The sequence below is a fragment of the Camarhynchus parvulus genome, chromosome 1A (assembly GCF_901933205.1).
Source record: "Camarhynchus parvulus chromosome 1A, STF_HiC, whole genome shotgun sequence".
NCBI classification, from domain to species: domain Eukaryota; kingdom Metazoa; phylum Chordata; class Aves; order Passeriformes; family Thraupidae; genus Camarhynchus; species Camarhynchus parvulus.
Genome location: NC_044586.1, coordinates 58296572 through 58313091, shown reverse-complemented (window position 1 = coordinate 58313091; position 16520 = coordinate 58296572). Strand labels below are relative to the sequence as shown.

The 16520-nt window shown below is 41.2% G+C and overlaps 2 protein-coding genes across 5 annotated transcripts in view; one reads left to right on the top strand and one right to left on the bottom strand.

Moving 5' to 3' along the window:
- Positions 1-6120, top strand: part of GSAP (gamma-secretase activating protein) — a 45086-nt gene extending 38966 nt beyond the window's left edge. For all 4 annotated transcript variants that reach the window (XM_030960582.1, XM_030960581.1, XM_030960580.1 and 1 more), the window contains 5 exons: positions 208-327; positions 1766-1827; positions 3735-3839; positions 3990-4083; positions 4647-6120. In XM_030960582.1, the coding sequence (XP_030816442.1) occupies positions 208-327; positions 1766-1827; positions 3735-3839; positions 3990-4083; positions 4647-4747 (482 nt within the window). In that variant the 3' untranslated portion in view covers positions 4748-6120. The remainder of the gene's footprint in view (positions 1-207; positions 328-1765; positions 1828-3734; positions 3840-3989; positions 4084-4646) is intronic.
- A 266-nt stretch (positions 6121-6386) lies between these two features.
- Positions 6387-16520, bottom strand: part of CCDC146 (coiled-coil domain containing 146) — a 57758-nt gene continuing 47624 nt past the window's right edge. The window contains exons 14-19 of the mRNA XM_030960842.1: positions 16136-16364; positions 10727-10855; positions 9096-9233; positions 7492-7737; positions 6495-6598; positions 6387-6459 (exon numbers count right to left, since the gene is read on the bottom strand). Coding sequence (XP_030816702.1) covers positions 6387-6459; positions 6495-6598; positions 7492-7737; positions 9096-9233; positions 10727-10855; positions 16136-16364 — 919 coding nt within the window. The remainder of the gene's footprint in view (positions 6460-6494; positions 6599-7491; positions 7738-9095; positions 9234-10726; positions 10856-16135; positions 16365-16520) is intronic.

Genomic DNA, 16520 nt, shown 5'->3' with positions numbered 1-16520 from the left:
AGCTTTCTTCTTTCTGACAAGAATGTACTTGAGAGAACTTAAAGGACATCTAAATAAGACGATCTGACTTGATAAATTGATTTCCTCACCAAGTATAAACAATCAGAAGTCAAGAGAAGTGATGGTTTTAGCTAGAGTAATTCCAGCCTTGAATAGAGAATTAGAAAGTACTACATATTGTACCAAACAAGTTTGTCTCTTTCATAGGTTTTCACACTCTGCACCTGGGTCTTGGTGTTCGATGCCTCCCTCTGCACACCCTCCTGCACTATATTGACAATGGTATCTTGCAATTGACAGAAACGTGTGTCAGGAAATTGTTGAAAGGTACAGTGAACATGGTGTTTCATTTGTTACCAGCCAGCAAACTGGCAGTGTTGTCCTTTGAGCCACTTCCCTTGGACACAGGTTTTATTGCCCAGGACACTCAGCTCTCCTTAGAGTGTTGTTTCAGTGAGGGCTGTAGCTGAGGGTGTTGCCTACCTGAGAGGAGAAAGTTGGGGCTCAGGCTATGTGATTGGCCTTACCACAGCACACAAAGAAATATCTGTGTGGAGAGAATCTGAGTTTGTAGTTTTTACACTTCAGACTTAGAAAAACAAATACTAAATATCATCATAGGATTTGTTGGGGAATTTCTGTGATTCTGTGAAAGTGCACACCTGCGTGTGAGGAAGTTGGTCTGCTATCCAGCCCTCAGCTCTTGCCTTATGTTTGGAAAGAGAAGAACAGGCCTGCCAAGCTGACCTCATGGCTGGGAAAGCTTATGGAGCAGAACATCTTGAGTGCCATCACATGGTGTGTGCAGGACTACCAGGGGGTCAGACCCAGCCAGCATGGGTTTGTGAAAGGCAGGTCCTGCCTGACCAGCCTCAGCTCCTTGTGTGACTGGGTGACCCACACAGAGGGTGAGGGAAAGGCTCTGGGTGTTGTCTGCCTGGACTTTAGCAAAGCCTTTGACACCACTTCCCACAGCATTCTCCTGGAGAAACCAGCTGACCATGGCCTGGATGGGAGCACTGTTCACTGGGATAAAACTGGCTGGACAGCTGGGCCCAGAGAGTGGAGGAGAATGGAGTTACATCCAGCTGGTGGCTGGTCCCCAGTGGGGTTCCAGAACTCAGTATTGGGCCCATCCTGTTTAATGTCTTTATCAGTGATCTGGACAAGGGGATCAAGTGCTTCCTCAGCCATTTTGCAGATGACACCAGGTTGGGTAGGAGGACTCTGCAGACAAATATGGACAGGCTGGATTGATGGGCTGAGGTCAATTGTGTGAGGTTCAACAAGGCCAAGTGTTGGGTCCTGCTCTTTGGTCACAACAACCCCAGACAGCATCACAGGCTGGGGCAGAGTGGCTGCAAAGCTGCCCAGGGGGTGCTGCTCAGTGGTGGCTGAACAAGAGCCAGCTGTGCCCAGTGATGTGCTATTTCTCCAGTGTACAAGAAAAGGGACAGCAAAATATGCTGTATCTGCATCAATCTGTGCTTGATCTTGATAAATTAAATATTATAAACTTGGAGAGTTGCACTTAGTCAAAGTGCATTTGAATTACAGTATAAATTGTTACATAAAACAGTGAAGTTACAGACAAATATACAGAAATATATTTGTACACATGATAAACATGTAAATAATAGTCTTTAAACTGAAATTTTCATTTCACTAAGGAGGTGATGTTTATTCAGAATGTCTTCAGTGCAAGTTGAAAGTTTGTTATGTGATTACTGTTTGTTTGATTTGCTTTTTTCCCTGTTGCTTATAGATCTGGATGACACTGAACAGAATGAAAAGCTGAAGTTTAGTATTGTCATGAGGCTTCCAGAGGTAACTAATGGCTTTAGATGAAATTTCTTGGATTTTGGAATTGATAGGAAATTCCTCCTTGTGCATAGGGTCAAACCAATGAGAGACTTGGCTGTGATTCAACTAGAGCCTGATTCATATATAACCAGAACAGCCACAGTTTCTCCATCTGCTGCTCCTGGACTGTAGGTTACCCTGATAACTTAAATTACAGATTTGTCCATAGTGTTTTACAGAGTCTCTAGTATCCTACAGAATTTAACAAGACTGACACTGTTCTGCTGAGTACTCATTTGCATAAGGCAATGAGGGTTATTTAAAGGGGGTTTATGGGAGTTTTGTGTGTGCTTTTTAGCATCCATGGAGTCTTTCTCTGTTTGGTTCTATACACTTGAAAAAATATGTTCAAAAGCTGGTACAGTAAAAGCTGTGAAGTTGTGTTGTACCACAGCTTTGTGGTAGGGATGGATTACAAGATCTCCCCTCAGTCAAACCTCACAGTCTCACCCACTGATGAGGTGACTTGTGTAGCCACAAGAGCTGGTTACTGGTCCTCCATAAATCGTTCCAGCAGGATGGGAGATGCATTTCTCCTTCTCCCCTTGTGCTCTATGGGCACAGCACAGGACTGCAGGGGAAGCACAAGAAGTCAAGAGGCAGAGGAGCACCAGGGATCCCCCTTGGGGAATGCCTCACTGCAGAACAGGCTTTTTTCCACATGAGTTGCCCATTGTTTGCTCTTTATGTGCTGTCACTTATAGTTCAAATGGCCAGAAGTGCTGCTTGGGTTTTCCTCCAACAAAGGCTTCTTTATTTGGCAGCAGTTTTGAGAAGGGGTAGAGGAGGAGAACTCCACAGGATGTTCTTTGTCCTCTGTCTCTTGTTTTGGGCCAGGGCTGGTGAGCTGGGGTCAGCATGGGGCCCCTGAGTTGCCAGCCCTGGGCCTGGTGCGTGGGGAACTCCATTCCAACCACGCTCTGACATGAAGGGCTGAGCTGGGAGAGAGTTAGGGAACAACTACTGCTAGCTCTGCACAGTAGACTCAGTGCTTCATTGTATCTATTTACAGCTTTGGGAAAAAATGCTGGGAATAGCCTGTTTGCCAGAAAGGTCATTTTGCGGTGACTAAGACTATTTTGAGCAGGTTACATGCAGTGGATGACTTCAGTTTAATCAGAAGCAAGGATTTAAGCACCATTAAACTGTACAGCATTTACTAAAATGAACAGATGTCTGCATTGCAGTACAGCTGAAGGGGAGGGGCAAGGGAAGATCTACACAGGGAAAACAGCAGAAGGTGGAGCTAATTTAACAGTGTGTTCCTATTCTTTTGCTTATTGGTTGGGATTGGAAGCTTTGGGAAACCTGGTTTTGAATCGCTTTTGGCTCTGGGAATGTGAATCAATGTTATCAGTTTCCACATGATGACCTGAATAATGGGATCCAAACTTACATTCCCAGTATCTTTCCTTGCCAGTGTTCTGCTTGTCTAAGGCTCCTTAAGACTGAGCCTGAGAAGCCCTGTCCTAAAAGATCTTTGAGGAATGGGGCATCTACTTTATCCTTTGGCAGAAGAATAGATTGAAATCAATCACAGTAAAGGATAAAGGTTCAATTAGTACTTAAGTACACATGTCAAGTGGGTCAGTGGCACTGAGACAGACCAGCTGAGGTGAGCACTGAGTGAGGAGGTTTTGATTTCCCACATTTTGAGAGCACATTGTGATCTCTTAGTTACTGACTATGAAAGGCAGGTTCCATGGCTAAACATGATGACCTCTTAGCCTCTGTCATTGGGGTCTGAAAGCAAAGCATATCTACATTACAGCCTGGGTTTTGTGTCAGCTTTTCCTCCCTTCTCCTCTTTCAAAGTTTCCACTGTCCCATTCCATGTTCTCAGGTTTTGGGGTTTGTTTTTTGCTCACTAGGCTCTTGGTCAAAAGGTCCGCCAGTACTGGAATCATCCAATAAATGCAAATTTAATAGCACGGAAATATGTGAAACTTTTGCTTGAGAAGCTGGGAAACAGGCAGGTAAGAGTACAGAGGCTGTTTTAAAATCCTATGCTTGGACACTGTTGAGATTTCTGAGCTTTCTGTGGACTGTAACACACTAAAGAAACATTGAAACCTTGGTGTGACTGTGGGACTTTGTGAAGTAACACAGAATGTTCTCCCTTACAGTGCAGCAGGCCTGTCCCTGAGACACTCTCCTTCCCTGTGGAGTTTTTGCCACTGAACTACCTGACTAATATGCTGGCAGAGATAGAGAATCAAGGTAGTGTTAATTCTGTACTTTGGAAGACCAGTGATTGTTACCCTTTGATGCTCACTCAGATGTATCCTGCCTATATTCCCATTATTGAGTTATTACAACTTCAGTGATGTCTGAACACATAGGTTTGGTCATCTGCTGATGGAAAGTGTCAGGGGCCAAGAGCCTCCATGTATGGGTATCATCCTGTTTGGGGAGGAAAAAGAGTTAAACCATGTAGCAGCAGTATGTGAGCACGTGCCCTGAGCCAGTTCATGGACTAGACCAACAGAGCCACTCTACTTCAAGCTGGGTTTGGGTCTCCAGTTGGAAGTCCAGCCTCCAGAGAGGCTTCCCTCTGTGTGGGTTATAATTTACTTACATCCCACTAATAAGATAGTTTATGCCATGGATGAGCATCCAAAGGGCACCACTGAAAGCTGTAAGTATTTGGGGTGCATGAAAACACATTTCTATTAACCCTTATCTTTTGGTATTGTAGATGAAGATGTTTAATAGACAGCAGGACTAGAAGTGTACAGGAGCATGTACAATTTTGTAAATACTTCCTCACCATGTTTTTCTAGGTGTGCATCCATATGAAAAACAAGACCATGTAAATGCAAGATTTGTAGAGGAAACAGCACTCAAGCACACTATGACACTTCTGGGCCTCAAATACTCCTGAAATAACATGCTGTTGAAGAAGACTGTCAATGAGTGGTGCCTCTGTAAAAGTATTTATTTAAATGCAATGTTGTTTCCCAAATAACCTGCAGTTTTGGGTAGTCACCAGTACTGACATGAGCTACTAAAACAGTGTTTGGTCCAACAAACTGACTTCTAGATAAATCCTAGAGAAATGTATTTGACATAACCCTAGGTTTGAAATATATCTGTGGGTTCATTTTGAAGTGGTCAAGGAAGTGGAACAACAGTGTCAAAACATGCTGTGAAAATTGGTGTAAATGTCACTTCTTTTAACAAGACAATGCTGGAAAAGGCAGTCCAGTTGCAGGGTTACAAGAACTAGTAACTGTTTACTTGGATTAATAAAAGGATTTCTTGGTGTGATTGTGTAAAGCAGGTAAGAATAACAGATGACTTTTTATGTCAGGCATGAGTAAAGAGACAGTCATTCCTTGTGGTGGTATCAATTTCTTATGGTACTTCTGCTTCTGGGGCTGCATTCTCTTTTCAGTTTTGTAATTAGCACAAAATATAATCTCCTTAAAGTGCATGTGACAGATTTTGTTGAGGGTTTGTTTGTTTGTTTGAGGGGTTTTTTATTGTTTTTTAAAGATATGTATAACATATTGTAAGTGAACAGGATAAGAAAAAAGCTTTAGAAATTGATCTTAACATTGGCTTGCAGAGAGTTTTACATAATCCTTTCTTACAACTTTTAGTGTTACAGTTCAAACTTCAAATTTCAGAAAGAAATTAAGCAGGCTGTTTTGCCTTTGTTTTCAACTTCTGTTTGTATGTAACTGAGCCAATATTGTTTGCTCTTTTGTTTTAAGTTCTGAACTGTGACATTAATTTCAAATAAGAATAGCAATGTGCTACACAGAGAAAACTGCCAAGTTGTGCCATGCAGGATTTCTGCAGCCTTTATTGGATTAAAAAAAAAACAACTACAAAATTCCACACTAGTAAACTAGAGAAACTCATTAATATTTTATATATTTGGGAGGTTTTCAAAACAACCTCTGATATTCTTTCTGAGTGATCTCCATTGATGCTCCCTGTTCCTTACCAGTGAAATAAAAAGATCCAGTTCCTAGGTGTGACTTGGCAAGTTCATGGTCACTCCCTTGTCATTGCCACCAGTGAAGCTTTAGCTTTCTTAGTGACTGCATAGTGAGAAGGAATATTTTTCTTACTATAATCAGAATTTCTCTGGCAAGTGTGAACTCCAGTCTCAGACTGCAGAAAGCCATGTTGGTGTATGGCTATAATGATGACCACTTTGTATTATATTAATAACAGAAGAAGATTTCCTAGCCTTTTCTTTTTAATGAATGTATTTTAACATACCTTCTGATGCAATAAAACTTCACCTGGAAAAAAAATATAAATATAGCATGATGATCACTCACTTTTCTTGACACTTGGAAATAATACTGCTTTGCATTTGGGATACCAGGAGAAAGGATTTTGGATCACTGACCAGTTAGCTGTGCTTTTGGCATGAACAAATACTTCATTTTCAGCATGGAATTTGGCTGAACACCAACAGCTCTTTGTTCAGTGCAGTGTAAGTGCTGCTGACTCTTGTGATCCAGCAGCTGGTAATGGTCTCTCCTGCTTCAGGTGCTGTCTGTTCAGATTTCAGATGGCTCAGCAGGAGGCTTTTTTAAATGTCTTGACCAGGGCTCACTTGATCTGAAGGGAGTCCATCCTCCTCATCCTCCTCCTCCTTCTCCTCCTCCTCCTCCTCCTCCTTCTCCTCCTCCTCCTCCTCCTCCTCCTCCTCCTCCTCGGGGGTAGTGGGGTGGTGGCTGGGTAGTGCACCTTCTTTCTCCTCTGCAGGCTCCTGTCAGAGAAACACAGCTTGGTCACACAGGGGTTGTGTGCTTTAAAATCCAGTGCTGCCCCGAGCCAGTGCACAGAATCTGTGACAAAGGTAACACCCTTAGTCTAATCCCTGGCAAGCCAGGAAAGCTGGAGGGCTATTAAAAGGAAAGCATGAGGTTTGACCATGTAGATATGAGTTTGTCCTTTTAAATAGTAGACAGTTTGATCCTGCCATGCTTTTGTTGTTTGTCAAGAAAACAGATTAGATTAACTTTTAAAAGATGTAGTAACTATGCACTGAACATCTGTGGAGTAATTCTGTTCCTGAATACAGTTACTAGAGTGGGCCTTTTGCCACAGCACTGAAAGGAAACTTGAGCCACAGCATGAGAAGTTCCATGACAGAAGTTTCTCATTCTAAACTATTGTTATGTAGGAGCTCTCTGCTCTGGGATCACTGACCATCTCAAGGACAGAGGCAGTGTCCAGCAGGGTAAGGTTTCAAGTGCTGTCTGCCATGCTGCCCTGCCTACCCTCAGTGTCTTGCTCAGCAATCTGATTTCTTGCTGCTTCTGACCTGATGCTCATTGTAACTTGTATGCAGGAGACATTAAACTTACTTCTCCTGAACCCCACACTCCACCTTTTGCAGCTTTACCTTGAAATCCAGTGAAAAGCAGTATTCCACTGATGGCTGCCCTGCCACAGCATGGTCACACAAACTACTTTAATAACCAAAGGTGAGGTTTTTAGTATATGATTTCCTTAAGATTCAATGACCAGCTCCAAGTGGTGTTGCCAGACTAGAGTTACAACTCCACAAACCCACTGTAGTGGGTTGTCAGTTGTCTCTTTCTGTACCATCATCTGCACTGGCTCCTGGAGCTCTTGCAATGTATGACAAAAACTTACTTCAGCTCTGGCTTCAGCTTCTGCTTTTTGTATCTTCTCACTGTCTAGGATCTCCCACCCGACCTTTTCTGCTTTAGGAGGGGAAAGGTCTTGACTTATCAGCAATGAAGCAGTCATCACAGATTGTTCCTTGTCTCTGATTTCCTGCTGGAGTTTAAGGGCAAGTGCTTGCTTCATGGATAACTCTGCAAAAAGAGCCCTTATCTCCTGGGTTTTTCGATTTATCTCCCTCTGCAGTTCGTTGCTCTGGAATGCAAAACGGGTGCATTGCAGTTAGGGCTTCCCTTTAGGCACTCACTGGGCATAACACTTGGGTCAGCATTAGGCACTGAAAATAAGTCCACCTTGACAAGGTTTTAAATAGTAGTTAAATTCTTGAAAATTACTTAATTTTTGTGAACACTTAGAACAAAATAAAATGGCTGCTCAAGGAGTCACATTTACTCCAGCACAAGAAAAGAAAAGCACATTTGTCTTTGCTTCTTGGCCTTTTCAGCTGGACAGCAAAACTCCCCCAGCCCTCAAAGGCCTGGGATCCCAATTCTTTTTGAGTTTATACACAATTAGCTTCATAATAAAGCTGGAATAAGCCCAATTCCTATGAGATAATTGAGTGACAATGCTGATGCAGGGGCTGTGGTTGTGACATTATCCTTGGAAAGGGGACGAACAGAAAAGGAATGTGACAGAAATCCTTGAGTCTCACTGCAGATGATTAAAAAAAAACAAAACAAAAAGCTTTAATACTCTTTAAGTGACTAATTGGAGCTGGGACAGCCAGAGCACTTGCAAATGCAACTTTTGGCACACTGCCATTCTTACAGTAGTTTATTAGCCCATGGCCATCATTTCACAAACACAGTTAACAACCATGATATTTCTGTGTGTGTTTAAAATAAATTATAAAAAACTGTTTTAAGCTTTCCTGTGTGCCAAACCTAACATCTAAGAAAAATTTCTACCCTGGTCTTGTTTTACATTAATTACTTAGGTTTTTTTTTTGATCTTTCCCTCAGTTCTGCTCGATTTGCAGCTTTTTCATTAGGAATATGTGGGCTAGGAGCATTTTTGGTCTTTCCAAACAATATTACTTGCAGTTAAAAGCAAATTGCTAAAATTATATTTTAAAAACTGTATTGGAAATAATGTTTCCTGTGTGATTCTCCCTACCCAAACAATAAAAGAACTTGAAGCCAGATACCAAGTTCATCTTTTTGTATGCTGGAGTAGAATTTACCTGGCCTTCATTTATTTCTTTTTTCCCCTTAGTTCTTCTTAGCCTTTGACCTGTTTGTTGTGGAAAGGCTGTTAAGTACATTGCCAAAGGAGGATCCTGCAAAGTTTCTACTTCAGAAAGAACTAATTCTATATTTTAGTGAAAGGTATCATTTATGGTGCAACTTCATTTTTAAAAGAGAGGACATTTGCTTAATAGTTTCAGTTTATCTGTATTACTGCTGCTATTCCTGTCTGTAATTTCTGAAGACTAACGTATGACTTGCCTCTCAACATTTCCAGCCACTTTTGTAATTGAATCACCTCTTGCCCAGATACTGTTTCATTTTGTCCAGGCTGGCAGGCAGAGCGTGCAGTGCCCTTCTTACCCTCCTAGCGAACAGCAGCATGTCCTGCTTGCCGCTCTCCACCACCGTGCGCATTCTGTCCGTCAGGTCAGAAATGTTCTCACAGAGGAAATCTATCTTCAGCAGCCTCTGCTCCTTCTGCAGCAGCTCTGCCTCTATCTGCAGCAAGGAGGAGAACACAGTGGAAGGAAAGGACAGGGGAAAGTGCAGCATGAAGTGCTCTGTGATTGCCTCGAGCTGCTGAAATAATACCAGTGAACAGTCATAAATGAATACCTTCACTATCAGATTTCTCAAAATTTACACCTTCTCTGCCAAGGATCAGGCCCAGATTGCTTCAGTTGGTTGCTGTCAGTCGTACAATTCTTCCATATCAGGCCAGGCCCTTTTGGGGGCAGGGGTTACACCATTGTTACTGCCTTGCTGTGCTTTTCTTGAAAGCAATAGGGCTTTTTTCTAGTCATAATTTTTTTTTAATCTTCTGGTTCCTTGAGTCACATCATAATGGAAGGTTTCAGCTCTTGCTTTAAATACTTTTCCCCTCCTCATGCTAAAAAAAGTATGGGCTCCATAAACAAATTATAACTACAATGACTTTAAACCCCATGGAGATTGAAGTAGACATTTAAACTTATCACAACTCCGAGAAAACCTTCTTAATGTGTAGGCTGGTGGTAGCAGGCTCTGTTGTGGCCTTCTCAGCTATGCAGAGCTCCCTCCTGTCAAGGAATATGGGATACTAAAAGCAAAGAGCTCAGGTAATACAAGCAGCTGTGTTCAGGGTCTGTCTTTACAAACTGGATTTCAAAAGAAGGACTCTGGGGTGTGCTCAGAGCTTGCTGCTACTGCCCTCACACCTTCAGAGCCCTTTGTGAATCTCCTCCAAACACTGAACACAGTGGGAAGAGTTCTGTGTTTCTATAACTGGGACAGACAAAACTGTATAAGAAAATGCTGTTTCTTTACCTTCCTCCCCCCACACAAAGGGCTCTGAAAGTGGCTTTCCATTGGACCTAAATGCTTCCCTCTGGAGTCTCCTGGGGCAGTCACCAGCAGTGCTGCAGTCAGGTGTAGCTGCTGGGCTGGCCTGGCTGCTGCTTCTACCAAGCTCTCTTTGGTAGCTCCTTTTTCAGCAGGGAAGCAAAGCAGTAGGGCCCAGCCCTGCCAAGGGGCAGTGTTTGCTTCTGGGTCACACATGCAGGCTTTGTGACGAGGCTGGCAGCTCTGCCTCCTGCTCACAGCCCATGGATAGTGGTGAACAGCTCATGGCCACTTAGCAAAGACTGATAACCCTGTTTGTTAGCAGTTTATTATTCTGCATTTATCTCCCTCTGCTCCCTTTTCTGTGCCTTCCCCTAGTGAGGTGGGTCTGCACTGAGGTGCCAGTGATGTGAAGGGAGTCAGCAGAGGATGCTGCAGAGCCAGGGGAACCTCACAGAGCTTCCCCTCCCCAGCCTCTCCTGGAAGAATTCAAATGTCCCATGTTCAGTTGACCTGGAAAGCAGATGCTAGGCTGGAGTTCACAATGGCCAATCATAATTATTTTGATTCCTCTTACAGAAAGTTTATTTTAAAAATAAAATACACTATTTACAATGTCTAAAAGAGGTCAAGCACAGCAGGATAGCTTATGATATGAGAAGTGACATTACCTTGTCAATCCTTTTTAGCAGCTCAGGTGGAGATGGGTCCTTCCCTCCCATTTCTTGCTTTCTGTTCTCATTTGTGGCATCACCATAGTTTTCCTCCAGCTTTTTAATCTTGTCCCTACACTGGGAATACTAGCAAACAAAGAGCCTCAACAGTTATTTATTCCCACCAAACTCATTCCCAGACCTAGGTCTTTAGACTTCAAAAGAGAAGGATTGCTTATACTGGGAAGGAGGGTGGGTAACATAAAATTATGAGCCATTTAAAATTTTTTCTTTTAAAAGAGAACTACAGTGTGACAGTTGCAGGACAGAGGAAACCCTGCTGTTTAACAGAAATTGAGTTCTACCTGTTTCTTGGTGCTCAGGCTACTTTTTGGTTTTTATCCTCAGGAATACAATAGAAAGCCCTGCTTCCCTGCTGACCAGTACTGAGGGTCTCATCCCTACAGACATCCATGTTTTCTACACTAACATTCCCAGGCATGTGTCCTGAAGTGATCCAGTAGTGACACTGAGCAATGAGGTACCCTTGGGACTCACAGAGGCAGGTGTTCCCTGACCTTTGCCATGTGAGACCTTCCCATGGAATAATGCTTCCCAGAATATGCTACAGGGACATCCAGGCTCAGCCTAAATACTGAGTGACTGGGGCTGTTTTTTCATGTTTGGACTTGCAAGACTGACAGTGGTGGGGCTGTGTGCTCTGATGTGCACCTGGCTGGCTGTCAGTGAGCTGTTAGCACTGACACAGCTACCCAAGTGTAAATGGCAACCATCCACTGCAGGTGATGACTGACTAAGGAAATAAATGGTCTCAGGCTCTCAGAGTTATGAACAGTCTCCAAAATATTAAGTAAATGTTTAGATGTTGCCAGGATGAGGTTTGTCACTGGAAGTTAACAAGTCATATTTAACTAGAAAAGAGAAAAGTGACAGATATTCTCAGGTGGCAGTGGAACATTACTAAAACACTTAAATACTTATTTTCCTAGTAAACAAAGCACCACACAACTCACTCCTGTACACTTTGTCTAAAAGCAGCTAAAGTAAAAACCTTAGATGAGTGTAATGAACAATTTCCTCAGCAAACCATGATTCTGAACATAGCTAGGTACTGAAAGTTACATTTTGCTAACAAATAGCTAAAGCCCAAAAATACATAGAATGGAAGAATGTAAAAGCAGGGCCAGCACAAACAGCAGGATGCAGCTATGCTTCCAGTGACCTTTTCTATCTGGGGCCAAATTTCTTAACCACTAACTCGGGGGAAAATGCCTTGTTGGAGGCAGTGGTATCTTAATGAGATTAGGGGCAGCTCACCAAAGAAATTTTTGCAGGACTGAATAGTTAATTTAGAGAAGGACTATTGCAGCAAAACTACAGTCCAAAAGCCATTAAAAGTTTCATGTTAAGTGTAAATACTAGCCTTACTTTTAATTTAAATATGAATTGGAAGTGATCAGATGCAAGCCAATCCAAAAGCATCAAAGTGCATTTAGAGATAACCATGCTATTCTGTGTCTGCTTAAGTAACATGACTACAGGCATCTTTCTTTATTTTTTTACTAATTTGTAGTGTTTTTCTTGGAAAAGACTATCTGAGTCATAGGAGATTCTAAGTCTTAAAATTTTAAAAAATTCTTTCTCTCTTTCTTAGAGTGGGTTTGATACAGAGGACAGGAAAAGACTATAAGAGAGGTTTTTCTGCATTGGACTGTAATCAGTCAGAAGGAATTGCTGAAGGAGGGAACACATCCAGATAAAGCAACTGGTCTGAAAAAGTGGACATCAGGTTTTTATTTTGAAATCTCAGAGAAGGTAGGTGAGGTATGTACAGCACTAAAAAAGGGCAAATACAAGACCTATTTTAAAAAATGGAGGGGTGCAGATGGAGCTTTGGAACCATAACTTCTCTTTCTGAAGAATAAATCTGGAACACATAATTAAGTTTTCTCTGTAGGCATCAAGAAGATAAAAATGACAGGGATAACAGCCACCACAGGTGTGTTGAGTCATGCCAGATCAACGTCTACTATGATAATTCCACAGGTCTATGGATGACAAATAGTAGGTGTAATACATTTTGATCTTTATATAGCTTCAACATTTCATATGATGTTCTCATAAACAAGCAACATAAATGGGTTCTTGATTAAAATATACAGTAAATACCTCATCAGTAGAATGAGGTTAAGCTCAGAGAAACCGCAAGTATATTTTGGAAAAGATTCAAATGCAAAATTACCTTTCTTTGAAAAAAAGGTCTGAATCAAAAAGATAATAGTAAATTAAAAAATGTAAGTAGTTGCATGTAGGCAGGAAAAATTGCCTGTACAAGCACAGAATCAAATCCACTGGTTGGATGCCCTTTCTTTAAAAAAGGGTCTGGTTGTTACACACATTAACATGAAGATGAATCACCATGTCAAGTGTCAGGAAAGGGGCCACCATAGCTGGATGCATAAGCAGGAAGGTAACCTGCAAGATGCCTGAATGAATCCTTTCACTATCAGCTACAGGTACCAAGCACTGCCCTTCAAGACAAATAAAGACTATATTGTCAAAAATAAAAGAAATGCAGAAGAATGATCTAAGAAAAATCTCTAAGAGCTGATTGAAAGAAACGAGGTTGAGTAGCCTAGCAAAAGGATGGGAGAGGAACATGATTAACATCCTTCCAGTAACATGAAGTGTTACAGAAAGGAAAAGAATTGTCCATTTGTAATGTCCCTGGAGGACAGAATATAAACCAATATTCTTACACCACAGCAAGAAAGATCCAGGCTAAAGCTCAAGAAAATTTTTCCACTGTTAAGGAAAGACTGGGATAGCTTGCTTGGGGAAACCTGTTTCTCAGTGGTGGCTTGAAACCACAGCTTAGCCCTCTCAGGCAATCCAATGCTGCTGTGGGAGCAGATTGCCTAGATAAATTCTTTATCTCTCTACTAGTCTCATTATTCTACGATATGGTGATATAGTCTGAAGATTTTCGTGTATTAAAACCTGGACAAATGCTGTTGCCAAATGCCTCAAATAAACTGATAATGCTTGTATATTGCCTGAGCTCCAAGGCATGAAAGTCCCATCTACAGCACCATGACAGCTCAGCAGGTCTACGTGTTGGACTAATTAATGATTGATGCTAAGTCTTTCTCATTGATGCATGAAGGTAGATTAGTTTTTATGGGTCACTTCAGTCAGCAGGAACAGTCCCTTGATGTGCAGTCCCAATTAAAAGTTACATAGTTGTATGCCCAGAGAAAACCACCTTACAGTCTCACCAGGTAATTTTTGTGTAAAGAAGTGCCTGTAAATATTTCTATTTTTAAATCTTTACCTTGATGTTAACAAGCCTATCTAGTCCATGTTACTTGCACTTGCTTAGAAGAGGTCTGGTCTTGCTTCAGATGATGGTATTTTTTTAGCTTAACTATTCACTAATGTTTTGTGGAAATAGGAAGCTTCTGATGAAAAGCATACAAGTGGAACATGCATCACTTTGATGATTAAGCAGCTCATGTGGAATGTAGGAGACCCAGGTGAAGTGTTTGTTCTTGCTGAATTGGCACAGAGCCCTGATCTGGGCTTTTCCCCTTCCAAATGGGCACTACAGCTGCTGAGATTATGAGTCAGTTTTTGCAGTCTGTAAATATTTCTGATTTAAATTTTTTTCTTTGATAATAATGAAAATACCTAGTCCATGTTACTAGCACTTGCTTCAAAGAGGTCTGGTATTGCTGAAGACAGAAGGAGGCAGGAAGGGTAGGAAAAGGGGAGGACAGAAGAGGCACAGGTACAGCATTCAGCCTGCCCAACCCGGACAGTCTGTGACCGTGGTAACCGAACAGCAGCTGAGTCAGATTTCAACATGGGGTCAAATCTGAAATCAGTACAAGAACCAGCAGTGTGAATTTGGCAATCAACACCAAAATTCACATTTGGGCTCGTGGATTTTGTTTACATCATGGAGATAAAGCCAAACAATTTGAAACTGCTTCTCATTGGACTTAATTCCTATTGGCAGTGGGAGTAAGAGCATTAATGATGAATGGTGGAGCATTGGGAGATGAAAGAGTTAACAGCCAGTCTGAGCCATGTAATATTCAGTAATCACAGTATCTAGGTAAATTGTAAAGGTTGATAACTGATTATTTGCCATTCTTCACTGGAAAACTCCTCGCTTGGGAACATTTATTAAGACTATTGCATGCATAATATCACACCACTCTGGATTTTCCTACTTTTTAATTTTCTGTCAACATTGCAAAAAGATTTAAAGCACCTCCAACATTAGCCTCCCTTTAACAGTGATTTTAGGTTTCACATGAACTATCATCATAAAGGAGAAAGTTGCAGGAATGCAGAACAGAAAAAGCAAAGTTTCATGATTGATTCTGTCAGATCACAAAAATAATCTGTATTTTGCTACTACTGTATTTGACTCAGTGACTCTCAGTCTCATTTTAAATCTTACCTGAAAACTTTGAGGTCTTTTTAGTTTTTTTCATTTAGTCTTCTTTTTTTTTTTTTTTTAATGCTGCCTCAGTTCATCATTTAAATCTGTGATGGCCCTGCAAAGGTCTTTGGGGCATGGTTTGCATGAGGTATTAAAACATGTACTATGTTTTGTTCTTGTAGCAGAGCATACAATTTCTTCGAAAGGCCAGAAATAAGAGAATAGTGCAAGCACTATTAAACAGTGAGCCACAGCTGCCACTGATGTGAGTTTGAAAGGCAACGGAACAGCCCAATTTATGATTTTGTGCAGGCATTAACAGAGTATGTATGGGAAAAATTACCATCTGGAGATAAGGTCAAAAGTAAATGAGCCATTTCAGAAAGCCAGGAAAGAATGTCCCAAGCACTGCAGTTTGTTAGCTGTTTAATGCTATTTTGTAACTAGGACTAAAACTTACACTGTTTTTGTGCAAAAGAAAATACATGTGGATTATATCATTGTAGGCAGCAGAGTTTCCAGAGTAGGCCCAGGGTCAAGTGTGAATTGAGTTATTATTTTAGAAATTTGATGTCTAAGTGTATCTCCCACCCCTCCACCTACTCCATCAATACAGTTTTAACAAATTTTATCTACAGTCTCATTTTTCCCCCATGACTCCTATTCTCCAGCTTAGTCATACTGACATTTCAGGCTGTGGGGTGGGCTAGCTGGAATTCCATACCCAGGAAACATTTGGCATGTGTGAAACAAAGACCATGAGCCTGTTACACATAAGCGTAAAAACTCACATATGTAAAGTTAAAAACGTGTATCAGTGCTTTGCTAGACAGGTGCATTACTAAACTTGCTGTTTTAATTAACCTTGTACATCCAGATATTTTTTTCCTATGAAATCACCTTAAATTTTAAAATACAGAACAATAGTAAAGAAGGTTTCCTTTAACACCAACCTGTATCTGAAGTTTCACCAGTTGTGCATCCAGGGCATTCTTCACTGAGAGTTCTTTAAAACACAATTTAACCTCTCTTTTTTTCTCAACTAACTTCAGCTTCAGCAAACTGATCTTTTCATCCATAACCTGCATCTTAGTTTCTCCATTCCTACGCAACACCTCTTGCCTGTTTATTTTTTCATACAAAATGCCCAGTTCTTCTTCTCGTTCTTTGAGCAAAAGACCACTGAAATAAAACCAAAATTTAAAGATAATTTTTTAGAAAAATGAGTCATATTCCATTCAAGAACATTAAAAAGTTATCTTAAAAGATAGTAATAATCTGTGACAATGTATGAAGCTTTCTCAGTTATCATTTTAATCTAATGACAGCATTTTAAAT